The 18,214-nt window shown below is 42.1% G+C and overlaps 3 protein-coding genes across 3 annotated transcripts; all 3 read right to left on the reverse strand.

Moving 5' to 3' along the window:
- Positions 1 to 4,204: 4,204 nt before the first annotated feature.
- LOC124068746 (transmembrane protein 182-like) lies at positions 4,205 to 9,273 on the reverse strand. The gene is made up of 5 exons (XM_046407209.1): positions 8,944 to 9,273; positions 6,912 to 7,035; positions 6,492 to 6,590; positions 5,119 to 5,256; positions 4,205 to 4,782 (listed from the first exon to the last, which is right to left on the reverse strand). The coding sequence occupies exons 1-5, from the start codon at positions 9,115 to 9,117 to the stop codon at positions 4,562 to 4,564; spliced, it is 756 nt and encodes a 251-aa protein (XP_046263165.1). The 5' UTR covers positions 9,118 to 9,273; the 3' UTR covers positions 4,205 to 4,561.
- Positions 9,274 to 9,733: 460 nt separating this feature from the next.
- LOC124068144 (sodium/hydrogen exchanger 2-like) lies at positions 9,734 to 15,244 on the reverse strand. The gene is made up of 13 exons (XM_046406102.1): positions 14,969 to 15,244; positions 14,249 to 14,471; positions 13,761 to 14,001; positions 13,405 to 13,655; positions 13,089 to 13,306; positions 12,756 to 12,952; positions 12,531 to 12,620; positions 11,595 to 11,665; positions 11,286 to 11,420; positions 10,897 to 10,993; positions 10,646 to 10,774; positions 10,472 to 10,535; positions 9,734 to 10,056 (listed from the first exon to the last, which is right to left on the reverse strand). Exons 1-13 carry the CDS (start codon positions 15,219 to 15,221, stop codon positions 9,866 to 9,868), a joined length of 2,160 nt encoding a protein of 719 aa, XP_046262058.1. The 5' UTR covers positions 15,222 to 15,244; the 3' UTR covers positions 9,734 to 9,865.
- A 1,012-nt stretch (positions 15,245 to 16,256) lies between these two features.
- si:dkey-237j10.2 (uncharacterized protein LOC568721 homolog) lies at positions 16,257 to 18,203 on the reverse strand. The gene is made up of 2 exons (XM_046406103.1): positions 17,788 to 18,203; positions 16,257 to 17,571 (listed from the first exon to the last, which is right to left on the reverse strand). The coding sequence occupies exons 1-2, from the start codon at positions 17,954 to 17,956 to the stop codon at positions 16,880 to 16,882; spliced, it is 861 nt and encodes a 286-aa protein (XP_046262059.1). The 5' UTR covers positions 17,957 to 18,203; the 3' UTR covers positions 16,257 to 16,879.
- Between the last annotated feature and the right edge of the window lie 11 nt (positions 18,204 to 18,214).

Below are 18,214 nucleotides of genomic sequence, written 5' to 3' on the forward strand. Positions count from 1 at the left end.
GTGTTTTTGAATGGGCACAGTTTCCAAAACTGTGACACAATTTTTCTAATAGAAATGTTTTGAGCTGCTGTAGCTCATTTACCCTTGTTGGCCACCGTGCAGTGCTTTTTTTGGGCTGAAATCTTTGCCTTTTTTTGTGCTGGCAGGAAAAGAGGGGACATGAGGTGGACAACTAACATTAAGACTTAAACAGTAGACTCAGCAACTACAATGCAGTCCTTCAATCTCACTTTTGTGGGAGAAGGTTTGAAAAGCTTTTAAAAAAGCTGTTAGATCCAGAAAGCCTTCAGTTTGACTAAAATCTAAGAAAAAGACAGAAATAATTTTAGCTTTGTGAAACATCAGTTTTGTCTTGTTGTGCTTACATGTACACCAATGATATTTTCTAGAATACGGACAAAGATGGACACAAAACTACATGTTGTTTTCTAATATTCTGGTTCTAAACGAGTGTTCAAGTGGAAACATTTTTCAGTCAATCAAATCAAATCAAAGATTCAAATACAGAGCAACACCTTGCTGGTGCTTTAGCCCTTTTCTTTTCTTTGGCACTCACCGCTCTATAGAATTTCCCTGGCAAATGGTTACATTGACTTTTCATCCAGAATTTCTTTTCTTAAGACTGCACACCACAGTACAGTCCACCTTGAATGTTTAATGTTTTTACTGTTCATTAGCAGGAGAATGTGCTGTATCGTTTGAAAGCGCATTATTTTCAGGAGTTGGAACAAAGCAACAGATACACAGGAATGTTTGCCTTCTCTTACAAAGTACACAGAGTATATGACATAATGCCCTTTAATAATAAGCTGACTATTGTGATGTGACTCCCTATGTTGCAGACCCTGTCTGTTTTACAGATAGCAGCCATTCACACACACACACACACACACGCAGACACACGCACACGTCTTTACTGTTTCCCTCCTGCTATCATCATCAGATGTGTGTGTAAGTGAGCCTGTCTTTGTGTCTTTATGAGGTTAATTGAAGGCAGGAGCTCTGACTGTCAGAGACATAATCTGTCTGCATGAACAGTGTGTTTGTGTGTGCCTGTGTGTGTATGTCCGGGAGGGGGGGTAGTTATTTATATAAAAATTAAAAAAAAGAAACACACAGAGCAACTCATCTTTATCCCTCCACCTGCTACCTCTCTACTTCAGGTACCCTGAAATACAGCTTGTGTATTTGTAGGGTCGTTTCTGGGGGGTTGGGGTGTACAAAAGAAACAAAAAAGCACAAGTGAGGCCAAAAGGCTTACTATTCTATCATATCAGCTCTTGTTATCTGGCAGTTTTGACAGGACAAAAACCTTTATCTTTCAAAAACTGTGTCCGCCTCGCCCTGTGTATGAGCACACATTCATGAGCTTGCACACACACACACACACACAAACACACACACACACACACACACACATACGCATACGCATGAAGTACCATGCTCTGGGCCTTGCGGGCTGGGGTTCACACACACACGCACATGCACACACACGCACATGCACACAGAGCAGGTAATCGGCTCACCAGTAGAGTAGGGGGTTAGTGAAAGGAAGGAAAAGCGCTCTCAACAAGTGTATCCCCCTTTATGACTGGATTAGAGTCCACCAGTATTCAGTCCAGGTGCTCCAGAGGATGAAAGGGTGAGGGGTCCACATAGGGTTAATTTTCCCTACCCAGTGTGAGACCACATCCTACTGTTTGCTGTCTGAAACATCACATACATGGGACCTTTAGAAAATAGAGAAAACTTAGCCACAAATAATACTTCCAGGCCTATATATTATCCATCCACACAGCCACATACATACAATACACACTCACTACCTCTAATCAACAAGACGTATGCTCTTTGGGTTCCTTGGGTCTGCCGAGGTTAATTTGCAAACCATTTATTACTTTATTATCATGTCATGTCTTTATTCACATGATGCTCGCTGTGCCATATGCATAATATTATAACACCATAATTGCTGACACTTCAAGTGCAAGATTATTTCTTCCTTAAACGAAGTGATGGTGCGTTTCCATTGTTGTGGATGACAGGGGAGGAGACATAAGAGTTAATTAACTATGATTAGGAAGAGGTACAGTCACTGAACAAGCCAGGGTTCTAGCTGAATACTCTGCTCAGTAATTGCTTCCTTTCCTTTCCTTTCCTTTCCTTTCCTTTCCTTTCCTTTCCACTCACTGCCCCCTTTTTCCATTCTGTCTGTCGATGCATGGGAGCTTTACCTCTTGAAGAAGAGAGCTGGAGAGCCCTCTGCTGGCTGGTTGTGGTAACCAGATGTGAACTGAGTGAAGATGTGGGTAGCTTATTACTAGTTTGCAGCTGAACGCTTGAAAAAGGTACAGTTTGCTTTCATTGAAAACAAAAACAAGTAACCCTTCATCATTATCCACCATTCAGATTTGGGGGAGTTACAGATTTGATTCAGCGAAGTTATCTGGATAACTCAAAGGGACCTGTCTTTTTAAACTGGTATTAAATTAAGGTCACATTCAAAACAACACAGTCAGAAACAGAGACACTCATCTTTTTTTCATCTTAATCCATCAAATTGAAAATCAATCAAAACAAAGCTGACAAGTTTAATGACAAATATTTTAAAGGTCCAATGTGGATTTAGGGTGTATCAATACCTTCATGCATTCCAGACACCACTCACAGCCTTGTTATATAATACATATTGTAACTTGAGTGACTTTGCGTTGCTCCATAATAGTTGACTTCTTGATCCAAAGAAAGATATGTCAAGAAGTGCTTTCCAGATCTCTGTTAAATTTGCTGCGAACAGCCAAAGTCTTTGACCTTTCCACCCACAAGACAATACTTCCACTAATAAATGCAAAAAAATTCTTTGTGTAAATAGCTGGTTTTTATTTTGCCTGTTAAGCACATTTATGCACCACTGAGGATAAACCCTTTTGACTTTAATGATGCTATGATGTGTGCTGCTCTCTGTGCAAACCTTACTTTATAGTCCTGTTACTGATGAGACTCTGAACTAATTCATAACTGCAATTGTTTGCATTTTTTTTTGTCTTTGTATTCTAACAAACCCCCAGCTCTGGTAAAGAGCAGCTGCTTCCCTAAACTTGCAGTGCAATGGGAAGCGAGTGTCTGCCAACCTGTGGCTAAAATATTTGTACCAAAATGGCCCAAACTAGCTTTGTGGGCTACTAGAAAGGTCAGTGACAAGCACAGCGCTGGCACCTCATTTACCAAACCTTAGCCTATCTGTGACTGTACGTCATGGGCGTTGACTTGGCTGCTGCCAGTAGTTCTGTTTTAGCAGTTAATTTGTTTTGTTTTTGTTCTATTGAAATACTTGAGACAATCAACTGTCTTACACACACTAACAGACTAAGTAAGTAAGTTTAGTAAGTAAGATCAGCTTGTCAGATTTAACAGGATAGCATTTGATGGCTATGGTGCTAAATTACAGCATTACACCCTGAAGTACACTGAACAGAATCAGTTGTGTAGGAGCAGTAAAAAAATACAGTTTATTTCAAAAATAATGATGATGGATTCTTCTGGACTGTCTGATCACGGTGTGTGTGTCTGTGTGTGTGTTTCAGTGTGTATTTTTTATGTTTGATCGGTGGGTTCTTTGAAGAAAACATACCAGCACCCCCAACCCCTCCCGCTCTACTGAGGAGCAGATGAAAGCTGATGTGTGATTGAGAGTCCACCGCTTGCTTCCACACGCTACCCATTCAGACTGATGAAAAATAAGGATGATCTAATATTGTGGCAGTTATGATACAATCACGAGCCTGCGTCCTTCGTTTGGATAAGAATGTGCGAAAGAAAGTAGATTATCTATTAGAAGCCGAGGGGGCCCCACATGTTGCTGTCAACATGGGGAGCGAGACAGAGAGACATGACAGTAAAGACAAAGCGTAAGGATTTCAGTGAGGGAGTAAAAGGTGATTGGGGTGAAGGAGGCAGGTGGTTTGTTTGCTGTGCACCAAACGTCCATCCCCTGCTTCACCCCCACCCCCACTTTCTATCCAAATGCAACATTTCCATCTCGTGTCCATCCAGCTGGGGGGGATAGCTGGGGTTATCTCGCCTACTTTGATTGTGTGCCAAACGGCAGGACAAAGGACACAGCTGGTCCACCCATGCATTTCTAACCTTTGGCTTGAAGAGCTCATCATTTGAAGAATTAATAACAATAACAAAGGATGCAATCCAGTGAAAGAAATATTTATATTCACACAATTTTGTTTAGAAAAAAAAAACAGTCTCAAGGCTCCCTGATGCCAGTGACACGTCATATCAAATTAATCCCATCAACTGTAAAACTGAGTTACTGTTGTATTATTATTCTAAAATAAGTATTGATTTTTTTTTACAGAAATAAAGCAAAACAGGTTCTACAACAACCTCTACACCACTGGCTGCTTGCTACTTGCCATCCAAAGGGTGGTGCTGTAATATTGATCATGTATTCTCAGCCAGCATTTACATCCCACAAGTGTGCTGCCGAGTCCCAGGGCAGGACATTAAAAGGTCAGTCTTTTCTTCGCCCGCAGGCTGCATGGCAAGCTCACTTGCTGGCACGCAGCGCACGGCTCACTAGCATGAAGACCAACCCGGAGATGAGCTCCAGAGGCACGCCAGCAGCCGCCACCATGAACGACAGGCCGTAGAGCACTGAAACCTGTGCATGTGGACACGCCTCTCCTCTCTCCTGCAGGATGTAGTGCTTCACCTCCACCACCTCCATCCACAGGACATAGAGCAGCAGCATGAACAGGAACAAGCAGGCTGGGGAGCGATTCAAAGAGTATCAGAGAGACAGGTAGACAGAGACAGGCAATCACTGCTGTGAGTAACACTAAAGGAATGCAGCTCCTACTCATCTAGCAGTGTTTAAACCTGCTGTTGTTATAGCAACAGTACTGTGACATCTGCTGCTCTGTGTGTTGGGTGTTTGTGTGTCATGTGACAGGTATGAACAGCTGAGAGCTGACAGCAGCACCAGCAATGGTTGTGACATGTGTTTGTGTCTGCACATTCACCTCCTCCCCTGGTAGCACATTTCAGGCTGGGCATAAATACTATGGTTATGAACTCAACACATGCACATAGACTATATTTTACCAGCTGCGATGAGGAAAGCACCGCCCAGCTTGTACAGTCTGTGGCTGATGAAGGGGACACCACAGACCAAGAGGAAGCCTCCAGTTAGGGCTGCAACCAGGCCAAGGATTATCAACATGGTCCAGAAACCCCGAAACACTGAAAGACATACAACCAGGCCACCGTCAGAGCAGTTAGATATCTGTGTGTGTAGCATGGTGAGTGTGTGTAGCTGTCAATGAGGACACTGAGGTCATGTTCTCAGTATTTTTTTCCGCCAATTTGGGCCTGAGGGGAAGTGACATCCTAGCCTTAAAGAAATTGTTTGACCTCTTTGTAAAACATGCTTAAAAGCTTATTTTTTAGGTCAGAAGATTGATAGTCCACCTTTCTCATATCTTTCTAAACGTTGTAAGATGATATGGCTGGCTTAGTATGAAGACTGGTTACCAGGGAGTTTCATTGGTTTGACTATTTCTTGGCTTAGTGTGAGTGACTTCTTATGAATTAAAACAAAAGAGGTATAATCCCTTACAGTCAGTCAGCTGTAGAGATGCCAGGTTTGCTGTTTCCCTTCACTTGCATTCTTAATGTTAAACTAAGCTAATGAGTGTCTAAATCAAGAAAAATGCATGTAATTACATGTAATTCCCGAAATGTTAAACTTTTAAAAAATTTCAGCGTTTTTATACTAATTTCACTACTTTTAGGTCAATAAATAATAGAAAAAATTGTATTTTTGCATTTGTATTTGTCTTTGTGGATACTTTCCTTTGGTGATGTGATGTGTGTGTGTGTGTGTGTGTGTGTGTGTGTGTGTGTGTGGGTGTTGGGGTTTTACACTGGGAATTTTTTAACCCATGACCTCAGTACTTCTAAAATTCTAGTTATGACCCTGGTTTGCATGTGTAATGAAGATGAGATAGGATCACCATTTTTACTTCGTTTTCCCAGTCATTTATACGCGCCTTCAGATGAACCCATGACCTTTCTGCCGCTCAGTGTTACAGTATAATGTTAGCGATGTTGGGATTTCAGCTCATTCTACTGTTATTCTCTCCGGCTAAATGCAAATTTTAGATTTTTGTTTATGTGTGTGAGGAAGAGATTTTAAAAGAAAGTGCATGCTTTTGTGCCTGTGTGTGAGTATATATGGGTAACAAAGAAGTTTCACCTTATTGAGAGTGTTGTAGAAAGGTGTTAAGCCAACACAAGCCTCCAGAGCAGCTTCAGTGCTCGTTGGCACATATTCTATGGAACCACTAGAGGGATGAAACACCATTTCTCTAAGAGGTAACTACCTTGTGTATGTTTTTTAATTTTCAATTATTTGTTTGATTTTTTTTTTCCTTGAGTTTGTCACTTGTCTGTAAGTATGTGAGTGGATGCATTACCTGCCGTGGTGTCATAATTTGGATGAGGCACATGTCCAAGTGTGACAGGCAGGGGGAAGAGGTAACCATGCACACAGATCTTTGATTCAGGCTGGTTTGCTGCATGAAAAAGAAAAGGTAAAAATAAAACCAACCTAAGGCTCAAAAGAACCTACTTATTGTATGTAATAAAATACAGGGGGAAATAAGAAAATTTAGAGAAAAGCCAACAGCTCCCCATGCACTGAAATAAATGCCGACACATTCTCCTGGCTGCCCTCCTGTATATTTTCTTTCAAATACCCAAATTATAGACATATTTCTTTCCTGCACTTGTTAGCATGTCAAGCAGACCACACTGCCAAGCGTGAGACATGCAACCACATTGGAAAAGCCCCAACAAAAACGCTTTTGCCGCCTCTGAAGGCCTGCTGCACATACTGAAGAGAGTGGCCAGGACTGCATGCGCTGTGGGCTCCACCTGAAACACGCAGCGCCAGAAGAAGCCCTCATGGTGCAGAGTGAGAGAAGGAGGAGAAGCATCCAATGCCTCCACTAAGCTGATCTAAAAGAGGAAAAGTAGATGGACAGACGGACAGACAAACATCAGCAGGCAAACACAGAGATGAACACGTCTGAAGATGGCAGAATTAATTTCTGTCAGCTTTGTCAGCACGGCTCTCTTGGCCTCTCTGTGTGATTCTGTACTTCAGCTGTGCCACGGCATCAAACGTGGTTCTGATTATGGCCTACTTTTCCATGAGGTTTTCAAGGGGAACTTAAGAAACATGCATGAGTGATACTCTCCATTTGCTTGTCAGAAATATGATTGATGGCCTTGAATAACACACAGAAACTCTAATCATCCACTTTTATTTAAAATGAAAGACTTTGTTGTGCTGTGATGTTAGGGAGGAGTTCACCGGAGGATTAGCTTTTATAAATATATCCTTTACTAAGTTCTTCACAAATGTGCCATGGACGAGTAAACTCAAAATTTCAAAAAGGCATTCCACACATGAACATAAGCTGATCTGGAGGAGCTTTGTCAATAATTAAATGAGGACATCAATATCCTCACTGACCTGAATGACTACTACTTTTTTCTAAGTCTATATTTGATAGTGAAGTTAGGAAACTGGATAGGGTAGGTTTTTGTATGTGCATGTGTGTGTGTGTGTGTGTGTGTGTGTGTGATTTAAACTCTTCATATATGAACCATGCAGGGGTTGCAGGATGTGTTCTGGGGGGGGTGACAGAGTGCAAAGAAGTGCAGTTAAATTTAAGCGAAAGCGTTTTGTAAGGAAAGATTATGGTTAAATGTTAATGAAGATGTGGCGTCTCGTGTCTCTACAGACTTTTTCTGCAGAAGACCAGATGACAAATCTTTTCTGAACTTTAACTGAGTGCTGGCAGAAGCAAAACATAATCAGAAATGAATATGAAGTAGTCTTTGTGTGTGGATACTAAATGATATATTAAGTATCAGACTTTTTACAATTTTATGTTTGCAAGATTATGTTTTCCTACTATATTCATACTACATATAGATGTAGCATGAATCTATATATACACATATATACATATATATATACACACCCAGTACAAATATTTAACCATGAAGCGGCGTGGCTTGAAGCTTGAAATACCTGGTGGCCTGGTTGGCCTATCACTTTGGTCCAGACTGAAATGCTTCAGTAAATATTGGATGAACCCCTGTGAAATTTTGTATAAACATTCAGGGCTGCCTGGTTTAAACTAATGTCATTCCCACTAGCCTCAGTTGTACTTTGCATTTAGAGCTAAGTGCAAGTTGTACAATAGACAAGATAAATATAACACCTCCTTATCATCAGCATTTTCATTTCAAGCACACTAGCCTGCTGTCATCAATATTTCAGTCAAATAACCGCCAAAAGTAAAGCCTCATAGAGCCACAAGAACAGCTGTAGACTCTGATCTTGTTAACACAAAGCCTGCATTACAAAATGGGGGCATGAAGTTAGCAAGACGTGGGTGTTTCCCAGACATAGTGTCTGAAAAAAGATGCTATTGCCTGCATTATGGAAAGTGTATGATCCAGTATTTTTGGAGCTTGACCCATACTAAAAGTCACTGATGTCAAACTAAGTCAAGATGTTTTGACATCTTTTGACATTCGACATGACGCTTCAAATCTGTTTCTCCCAAGTCCCCCGACTTTATAAAAGACCAAGACAAAACTATTTTGGTTCCTCTTTAAATATCATAGGCATTGCGTGCACACCACTGACTACACCATCTGATCATGTTCCATACCAGTCTTTTCGTGGTTCTCACATGTGATGCTTCACTGATTAAAATAATGTGCTATTGTGCCTGTATACATTTGTTTAGCTAGAGGTCACTGACCAGTTCTGACAGCAAGTAGCAAGGTTTGTGTATTTGTGTGAGTGAATACGGACAATTATACGCACACATATGTTTGTCCTACCTCAGTCCCATTGGCATCTTTTTCTCCTGTCAGTGTTGTTTGTGTTGGCCATGTATGCGGTCCACAGTTGTCACTGGCCACCAGCCAGTAGTCTGTACCAAAGGCCAAGAAGAAACACAGAGTCCCTACTGCCCCAAATATACCCCCAGCCAAGGCTGCGGCTCCCACCCTCATAGCTCCAGCCTCAAACCTCTCTCTCTCTGTGTTTTCTCTTCAGCGTTCAGTCTTTACGTCAGTTACTCCTCAGCTCTTCACCAGCGTCCTCTCTGCTGCCCACTGCCCAGCCCCAGTCAGAAAGCACAGACAGCACCCTGACTCACCCTGCCACTCCCTGGCATACTGAGAAGAGTGAGAAAAAGAAGCTTCAGTAGGGGGCGGGGGTGCAGAGGGAGGCAGGGGGACAGGAGTTATTTTAGGAAGCAGTAAGCCTGTCCTTGTCAAATTACCAGTGGGTGTGCTTCGCATTTATGAAGGAAACAAGGAGAGGTACTATTGGTTTGTGTGTGCTTATTATGTGGAGAGTAAGTATTGGCATTTATGTCTGCAAGGTATTTCTAAGGTAGGTGTTACACTTGGAGCGCCACTTTGAAAGTAAATTAGACTAGAGACGCAAAGGACTTCACCAAAGGGGTACAAAAGGTGAAGCATGGAACTCAGGAGAACTTTACTGTAGCTGGCAAATGCTCTGTATAACAAAAAACAAAAGCTGAAACATTTAATCCATTTGAAACTTTAATTAGAGGATAACCTTGAAATTGGGAAAAGCTTTCATCAAAATAGTTTTGCCCAAACCCACAAATCTATGGCTAAATAAATTTGAGCCACACATCATTTTATGGAGCCAGTTTGAAATGAGTGAACACACTGAATTCACTGGATTACAGCTCTCTTCCTCTCTTTCTGTCCTTTTCACCGTCTGTCTTCACTGCTGTTTCTCATTTTCCAAAACAAAGCTGAGTTGTTTCTTGGGGGCTCTTTCCTCTGCTGCTTGGTGTTGTGGAGAGATCTGGTCCCTGCTGGCAGCAGAAGACTTTGGATCCGCTGGCCCTGTCTGAGCTGAGGCTGCAGGGACTGATAGGTCCTGGAGGATGGCCCTTGGACTTATGGAGCACACTGCCACGAGAAGACCCACAATGTCACAATAGTCACACCATAACTGTCAGGGTCAAAGGTCAGGAGGTAATGAGACAAAGCACAATCTGATTTTACGTCTCTGTCTTCTTAGCCTGTTGCTTTCAGTGAGTGATGAATGCTTGAGAGAAAGCCGCAGAGTGGAGATTTGTGTATAGATAAAAACTGTTATTTGTTGAAACTTCTCTTTAGTGAAAACAAAAGGGCAGATGCTGCCTTTCCCACAGCAGCATCTTCCATACGGACACAAAGAAACATAAAACGCATCAGCACATATACTTTGTGGCTTCAGTATGGGACAGTGGCTAGAAACTTGAAGAGAAAAACTGTGTGTTTGCATAACGTGTTTTGTTTTGGGTTTTTTTGCATATCCATTTGTCTTTAATTGTCACTTTACCTGTGTGAGACCTGCTGAGTCCTGCTCTCACTCTGTGTGAGCCACTGAACTCTCCAACCTCCCCCTGTCACAATGGAAGCACACAGAAAAAAATATAAAATAAAATAAAATAAACATGCTTCTAAATAAACATGCTTCTAGTGACCAAATCGTGAGTGGATGTGGATACAGTACCTGTGGCCAGTGTGTTATTGTATGATGAGTGCATCTCTCTCCCAGACTGTGAAGTCTGTGAAGAGGCTTCCTTGTTTTGTCCATGGTGGCATCCTGGTGCAAAGTGTGTCTGCTGTAGGCTGGCGTCTGCTGGAGTGACAACACATACATGAGCACAGATAGCAGGCAAATAGTTCAGTTCATACCTACATTGCACGTTTAGCGATTCCTTGAACAAAACAGAGATACACAAACCAAATCTGTGAACTTACCTTGTTGTTGAAGTTTTGAAGGTTTCTGGAGAGAATACGCCTGATGCTGTCCATCTCCTCTGGTAAGAGGGGACGGCTGTGAGAGCGAGAGTCCACTCTAAAAATGAAATGTGATATTCACATCCATTTAAGCCACAAACCATGTTGTGTCAGTTTTGGGTGGTGTGATTGGGGTTTGGGTTTTAATTTTGACTTTCATAGTGATGATAATGGTGCTTCCAAGGATTTCTTAAAGGTTGTTGTGTTGCACCTTGTCCACCATTGAGGAAGAAGGTCTGAATTAGCACAAATAATCATAACGATCATGGAATTTTCCTTAGTTGATACATGGACCTCCCTGAGCCGCACTCAGAGAAACAATGACATAAAGTAAAGACGCGTTTTCTCACAGTGCTGGCGCTTCCTCGTCTCCCCTCTGCTCCCTTCTCTCCAGCTCCTGGTACACTCTGAGGATGCTGGAGCGATCCTGGTGGTCCTCGCGGATCAGGAAACGACGAAGGTACTTCCTGTTGAACTGCTCAAACCTCTCACACACATACAAAAACTACACTGCAGTAAGATTATTTTCTGACTGTAGAAAATGATCAGGAACATTTGTATTGGGTATTTGCTGCCACCTACTGGTGTCCCAGGTCCTATATTTATGGGCATGCAAGGACTTGAAGGGTAAACAACAACAAATGACAAGAGAAACTAACTTGTCTTTCCAATAGTGCTGCCCCCAGTAGCCAACCACATCCTCTATTCCTGCCAGCAGGTGATCAATGAGCTAAAAGGAGACGTGAGAGTAAGTAAGTATGTGTATATCATTTTCCAAAGATTACTGTGAGTGTGTGTGTGTGTGTCATGGTTTGTGTTTAGGTGTTTATCCCTGCCTGCGACTTATCTTTTAGGAAAAGCATGATCAAAAATCACACTCTCTCCGCTGAACAATCACTATTATGTTCATTTTCACAGATGAAAGGAAAAAAGTCTGTGTTTTGCATGATCACACAAAGGGAACATGACACGGTGTAAGATGAAAGACTCATTATTATAGGAAAAAATAAAAAAAATGAATCAATTGGAAAACTAAAACCCAGGATAGAATTTTGTGGTTCATCTGCAGTCGATGAACCAGAACAACAAGAAAGTATTTGAAGATACGCAACCTGCTAACACATATCACCTCCACCTGAATCCTTCTTCTGTCAGGTCTTGCTTTGATACCCACATTTTGTGACAGAAAGTTTCCAGCAAAGTAAGAAAATTAAAACTGCAGTTGGTCAAAGGTTAAACAGTAAGGACTTTTCAATGAAATTATAGCCAATGATCATGTTGATTAGTTAGAAATTTTAACATTTTTAAACCAAGATAATATAGTTTTAATGATTTAATGATTGATAAACATCAATGGGATAATTATTACTGTAGAAACAGCTGTCAGTGTAAAACCACCTCTTCTTCCTGAATGAATGAGGCACTGATTCAGCAATGAATGTATTGAATTATTTTGTCTGCTTTCCTATTGCTCAATGGATGCCTTGACGAATTGTAACTGGAACACATAATACTACAGTAGTAATACATATACGGTGGTGTATTCCTTAAAGATCATATTGCAGCACTGCGCTGCAGGTGCTGTCATCTCTTACTCTGCTGTGGATCTCCTCACTGACAGTAGGCAGAGCTCTCTTCTTCCTCTTTACATCCAGCAGCTCAACTAGAGGCTTAATGGTCATCCCCTGGAAACAGCACAAAACAAAAACTGTGACAAATATATCCAAAGATATACTCCATGAAGCCAAACAAAGGCAACACGAAGAAGAACTAGTGAGTGAAAATACAAAAACTGGTCTGTCATCAAAATGTTTCCCCACCTGAACAAAGACAGTGAAGAGTATGACCACAATGGTAGTCGTGATGAAGAGTCTCTTCTTTGGGAAGTCATCGATCAGGAACACAAGGGAGAAACAGATTGCCCCTCTTAGGCCTCCGTAGGCAATAATGAACTGATCTCGAAAGGTCACGGCATTCCTTCGGAGCTTGTTAACCACAGCAGTCAGCAGGAGAACACCTTCAGAGGAGGGCATGTGTGTTAATTCGTCTACTTTGACAACTGTTTTTCAAGCTCTTGGAAAGAGCACCAGTGGTACATTGTTCCATACAAAGTAAGAGTTTCTGAAAGTGCAAAAAAAGATTTGAAAAGCTACCTGTGGCCCTCCAGACAAGACAGAGCAGCAGTGTGGAGCAGACAAAGGGCCAGCTCCACATATGGACATCCTGTATCGTGGAAACGCCCAGGAAGATGAAGATGAGGGTTTCACTCACGCTGCTCCACATCTTCAGAAAGTACTGGATGCTGGTGTTGCTGCGCTCAGACACATTAGCCTCCACATACTGCTTCATGGTCACAGCACAGGTCACAATGCTGCAAAAAAAAAAAAAAACATAAATATGAGGCCAAATCAAATTTGACCAAACATTAACAAAAGTAAATTTTTTAAGATGATAATCAGCAACACGTACGCCATGATACCAGAGAGGTGAAGCATCTCTGAGGTCAGGTAGGACAAGTAGGAGTAGAGGAAGACAAAGAGCGGGGCAATGACCTGAGCTCTGGAAGTGAACCGTGAAGTGAGGGCTGCCACCAGGCCAAAGAAGAGGCCTACACACAAACCGCCAAGGCCCACCACCACCACCCTGCACCCCCCAAGCAGCACATCCAGACCTGACACTGAAGGCAGACGGAGGAAGGACTCAAACAGCTTGTAGAGCACCTGGCAGCAAGAGAGATGTATGATGCACAGAATAAGAACATTTAATTTAATTTAATTTTATTTTATTTTATCTTGTGACCTCCCGGTGACCACCTCTCCCCTCACCACAGTAACAGCGTCATTGAGCAGTGACTCCCCAAACACCAAGATATGAAGCTGTTCATTAACATGCATCTCCTGGAAGACAGACAGCACAGCCACGGGGTCAACGGCAGCAATCAGAGAGCCAAACAGCAGGCAGTGGAGCAGAGAGACGTCTCCCAAAGAGCTCTGAGCCAGAAGGCACACACCGTACAGAGACAGACCAATGCCCAGCACGTTCCATAGGGTTCCCAGAACTGCATACCTGGAAATATGTAAGAGAACCAGCTGCTTTACAGGAAACAGAAATGATATTGTTTGACAAAATGTTGGCACTAGATGAAAAGTTAGCAGATCACCAAAGTCATCCTGAATTATCATCTGGATTTTTTGAATGTCTGCACAAAATGTAATTGTAATTGAATCATCTGAATTTGGGATTTTAAACAAATCTCTATCCAAGACCATGTATAAATCAACAATTAAGACTAAAACACTGACTATATACCAACCAGAGAATGGTGCCAAGGTTTTCAAAGAACAGCCTCCCTGGCAGGAAATATCCAGCATCCAAGACAATGGGCGGGAGCAGAAAAAGGAAGAAAGCATCAGCGCTGAGAGTTGGGGGAGCAGAGTGGCGAACACCATAGATCACCCCTCCAACCAGGAGGCCCACCATGATGAGGAGGCAGCTCTCAGGGACGACTGCTGGTACTCGACCTGACCAGTGGAAACCTGGATGTTAGAGAAAATAAAAAGAGGTCCCACTAATTGAATTTAACCATGTTGTGACTTTCTGAGCTGCAAGAGGTTTTACTCCATCACACTGGCTAAAAGCACACATGTGGAGCTACACCAACAGTTGATACACATCACATCAAAGCTGAGTAGTAATGGGATGCTTGTATTGGCTTTATATATTCTAAATATAAAGGTCATTTCAGTACATAGTTACATTCATACTTTATTAATTCATAAAGTTCATGTCAAATAATGGCATGTGTTCCTGTTCTTTTCCTGTATGCCTTAATATTGTACCTTACACATCATGTAAATCTAAGAATACTAGTGACATGAATTTGGATTACATTACACTAACTGTAGTTGATGAATTAACTCATAACTATGAATAATTTTCAGTTAACCTCAGGTCTAAACATCTAACCACTTCCAAAAGTATTTCATTTGATATTAGCTTTTCATATGTGAGTATGAAACCAACTTAAGCTTACCCAGCTTGGCCAGTGAGGCCAACATGATCCACAGCACAATCTCAAAGGGAGCCTGCACATGGTGATAGTCCACGCTGAAAACTCTCAGAGCCATGGGCAGGTCTACAGACAGGCTACCATCGCTACTGTTGAAGCCCAGCAAGGGGGGCAGGTTGCGGGCCTGAGGGAGCTCAGTAGGGGGGGCCAGGGCCAAACAAAAAGGCCACAACAGGCAGGCAGAGAGCAGCAGATAGAGAATCCACAGAGCAGCCATCCTGCAGCCATGCTGGGACAACAGGAGAGAGAGAGAGAGAGAGAGAGAGAGAGAGAGAGAGAGAGAGAGAGAGAGAGAGAAAGAGAGAGACAGGGAGAGAATAGGACAGGGGAGTTATGGAGCTATAGGGGGAGGGCGAGCAGCGCGCACACACACAACATAACACAACACAGTCTGACCACAACTCATGCAGCCACTAATGTGCACAGGAATCCCTGAGCTAGCACTGATATCCAAGCAGCAGGACAGAGCTCCACAAACACACACACACACACACACACACACACACACACACATACACACACACTCCCATCAATACAGTGAACATCTCTGGTGTAGTGACAGTAGGCTAATATGTTATAGAGTTGATAATGGGTCTGTACCACACTTCTAAACAGTAGATTTTAAAGCTGGACAGACTCTATAACTGATATCTTTGACTGAGACGGAGACACTGCCTGCAGGAGTTCAGCTAACTTAAAAGTTCAGAGTTAATGTCACTGCGTCCATTTCTGAAGCCCTCTGTGGAGTTGACATAAAGTTTGTTCTGCTCTCTGTGGCTCTATGTGTTTTTGCCTTCTGTTCTACAGAAGATGTAAACTTACAAGGTTTTCATATTTTATTTACGTACTTCATATATTTTTCATCCAATCATTTTGCTCTAACGTTTTTTTTATCTATTTCATTTTGTTTTTAAAGCCAGGTTTATCTACGATGGGCATCAGGGCAGCCTTTGGTTATTATGTTGTTGATAGATATTTATTTAGGTGTGTAACCACACTCCTGATGTTCTTCTGCCATTGCTTTCTGTACTATAATGTTGCAAACCATATGTCATTTTGAAAGTCCACTTTGTAGTTATTATGTTTGTTTACATATCATCCCAGATATAACATCACAATAACACTATAGAGGAAAACAACAAAACAAAAAACATAGTAAAATGAAACTCTTACAGTCTCCACAAGAGCCTGATGTTGTTACGTTGTCGTATTACATTGTCAGAAAAACTTCTTCCAGGAAGTAGTAGTTTGAGGTGAATAAATGCAGTCAGCACAGTTTACCATTTGATCTATTTCATTTATTTCCCTAAACATTATTGAAAGATTGGCATATCACATTTACCAATACAGAATCAGGGCATCTCCTCTCTTGACAAAGGACAAAACATGAGACCAAAAATAACACATACAAAGAGCAGTATCGACATCAGCATGTAATTCAAATTCACTTAAAAACTTAAAGATATACATTAAAAAAAACTTTAGTGATTCTTTTATTTTTACTTCAGTTCGTTTACAACAAGGTTACGTCAGAGGCAATGTCAGAGTGCAGTACAGGCTTCCTCTCGATCACAGTTGATCACAGTTTAGTTTAATAAATACCTCACACACACCCAGCTATAAAGTCAATAACATCATTTCTTATGTATGTCAGGTAAAGTTACGATGGTGTAATACTAAAATCTAACAGCAGGTGGCACATGAAAGCAGGTAAACTTGAGGCATCATTTCATAAAGCAGGTAATGAAAGACATTGTTTATTATAGATAAACAAAAATAGGTAAACAAAAACACTTGGAAGTGGAGCAAAACAGAAGCAAAACAGACTAGTTGAGCATCACATAATACTTTTGCAGGATATATGCATGGCTGCATTCACTGCAAATGAGCATTGTCAGCCTCTGAAATCCTCAGCACAGGGGAGCTGAAGTTGGATGAGCAAGGAATTAAGTTCTGGGTGTGCAGGTAACTAATTTTCCTGCCGCTGTCAAGTCCTGATTCTTCTTCCAGACTGGCCTCCAGTGAGTCTGGCCCCCTCAGCTGGCTGCTGGGCTGTGGTGGTGGCACCAGGCCTTGCAAGAGGCTGTTCCCCAGGTGGGAGTTACATCGAGCCAAGTTGTCGGTCAGGTGCTGCATGTACACCTTCTCAAGCTGTTTGTCCAACAGGCCATTCAGCACAGAGTTAGACATAGGCTCGCACCCTGATCCGGGCAGATCCAAGCTGGTGTTCACACTGGCCCCCATAACCAGATAACCCTGGTCTGGTACCAATGAAAGAGGCTCATCTTGTGGCTCCTGTTGGACTGCCCATTTTGGTTGATGGCAGACTTCAGAGACTAAATTGTGTTGGGCAGTGATGACTCTCTGTGGGTTATGTGGGATGCGGCCTGAATCAGCCACCTGCAGGTCTGGATACTGCTCCAGGAGGCTACAATGTTCTAAGCAAAGTGCAAAGTCAGGGTCCAGGATGAGGTCTGATGGGCACCCAGGGATTGAGAGACCTAAAGGAACTTGAGGCACTACTTTCAGCCCCTGGAACTGGGTAAGGTGTTCTCCCTGGTCAGGACCTGATTAGACAAGACAGGTTGGTTGTTTAGATGTTTGCTATCTATCAGGAAGTCTTATGCAAGATTATACCTAACAAAGGAAGAACATTTTAATATGAAAGGGAAGCGAGGGAACTAGACCGTGTAGTTAACTTTGGTACATGAAACCAATGTGGACAATTAATCTCGACATCACACACTCCTCATATGTTATAAAATTGTATAAAGCTGTTTTACCTGCTTCAGTTGAATCTGTCTGTTGGTTTGCCGCGTTTGAGTCGGAGACAATACGTTTGAACCGATCCACACAATGAGCATGTGTGTGCGAGCTCTTTAGTTTGGAAGCAGAGGCAGACTGCCTCTCCTCTATGTAAGGCAGCACTCTGAGAAAACCTTCAGCCAACATGACTCAGGTTGGTTGTCCCCTTTGTTTCTGTCTCTTCTTACTCCAGTTTGCTTCTTAGGATTGTCAGTTCGAAGGGTAAATGGCACAGGGTCTAACTGTGAGGCTCTACTTGCCTGTTTCACTTCTGCAACTGAGAAACAGGCTCTCCACCCCCACCACACACTTCCTTCATTTGTCTGTACGGAAAAAACATCACAGTTTAGAGAAAAGAGAACAATAAATGTACACTAATGTAACAGCAAATGAATTACTGCACAA

This window comes from Scatophagus argus, chromosome 12 (assembly GCF_020382885.2).
Source record: "Scatophagus argus isolate fScaArg1 chromosome 12, fScaArg1.pri, whole genome shotgun sequence".
Lineage (NCBI taxonomy): Eukaryota > Metazoa > Chordata > Actinopteri > Scatophagidae > Scatophagus > Scatophagus argus.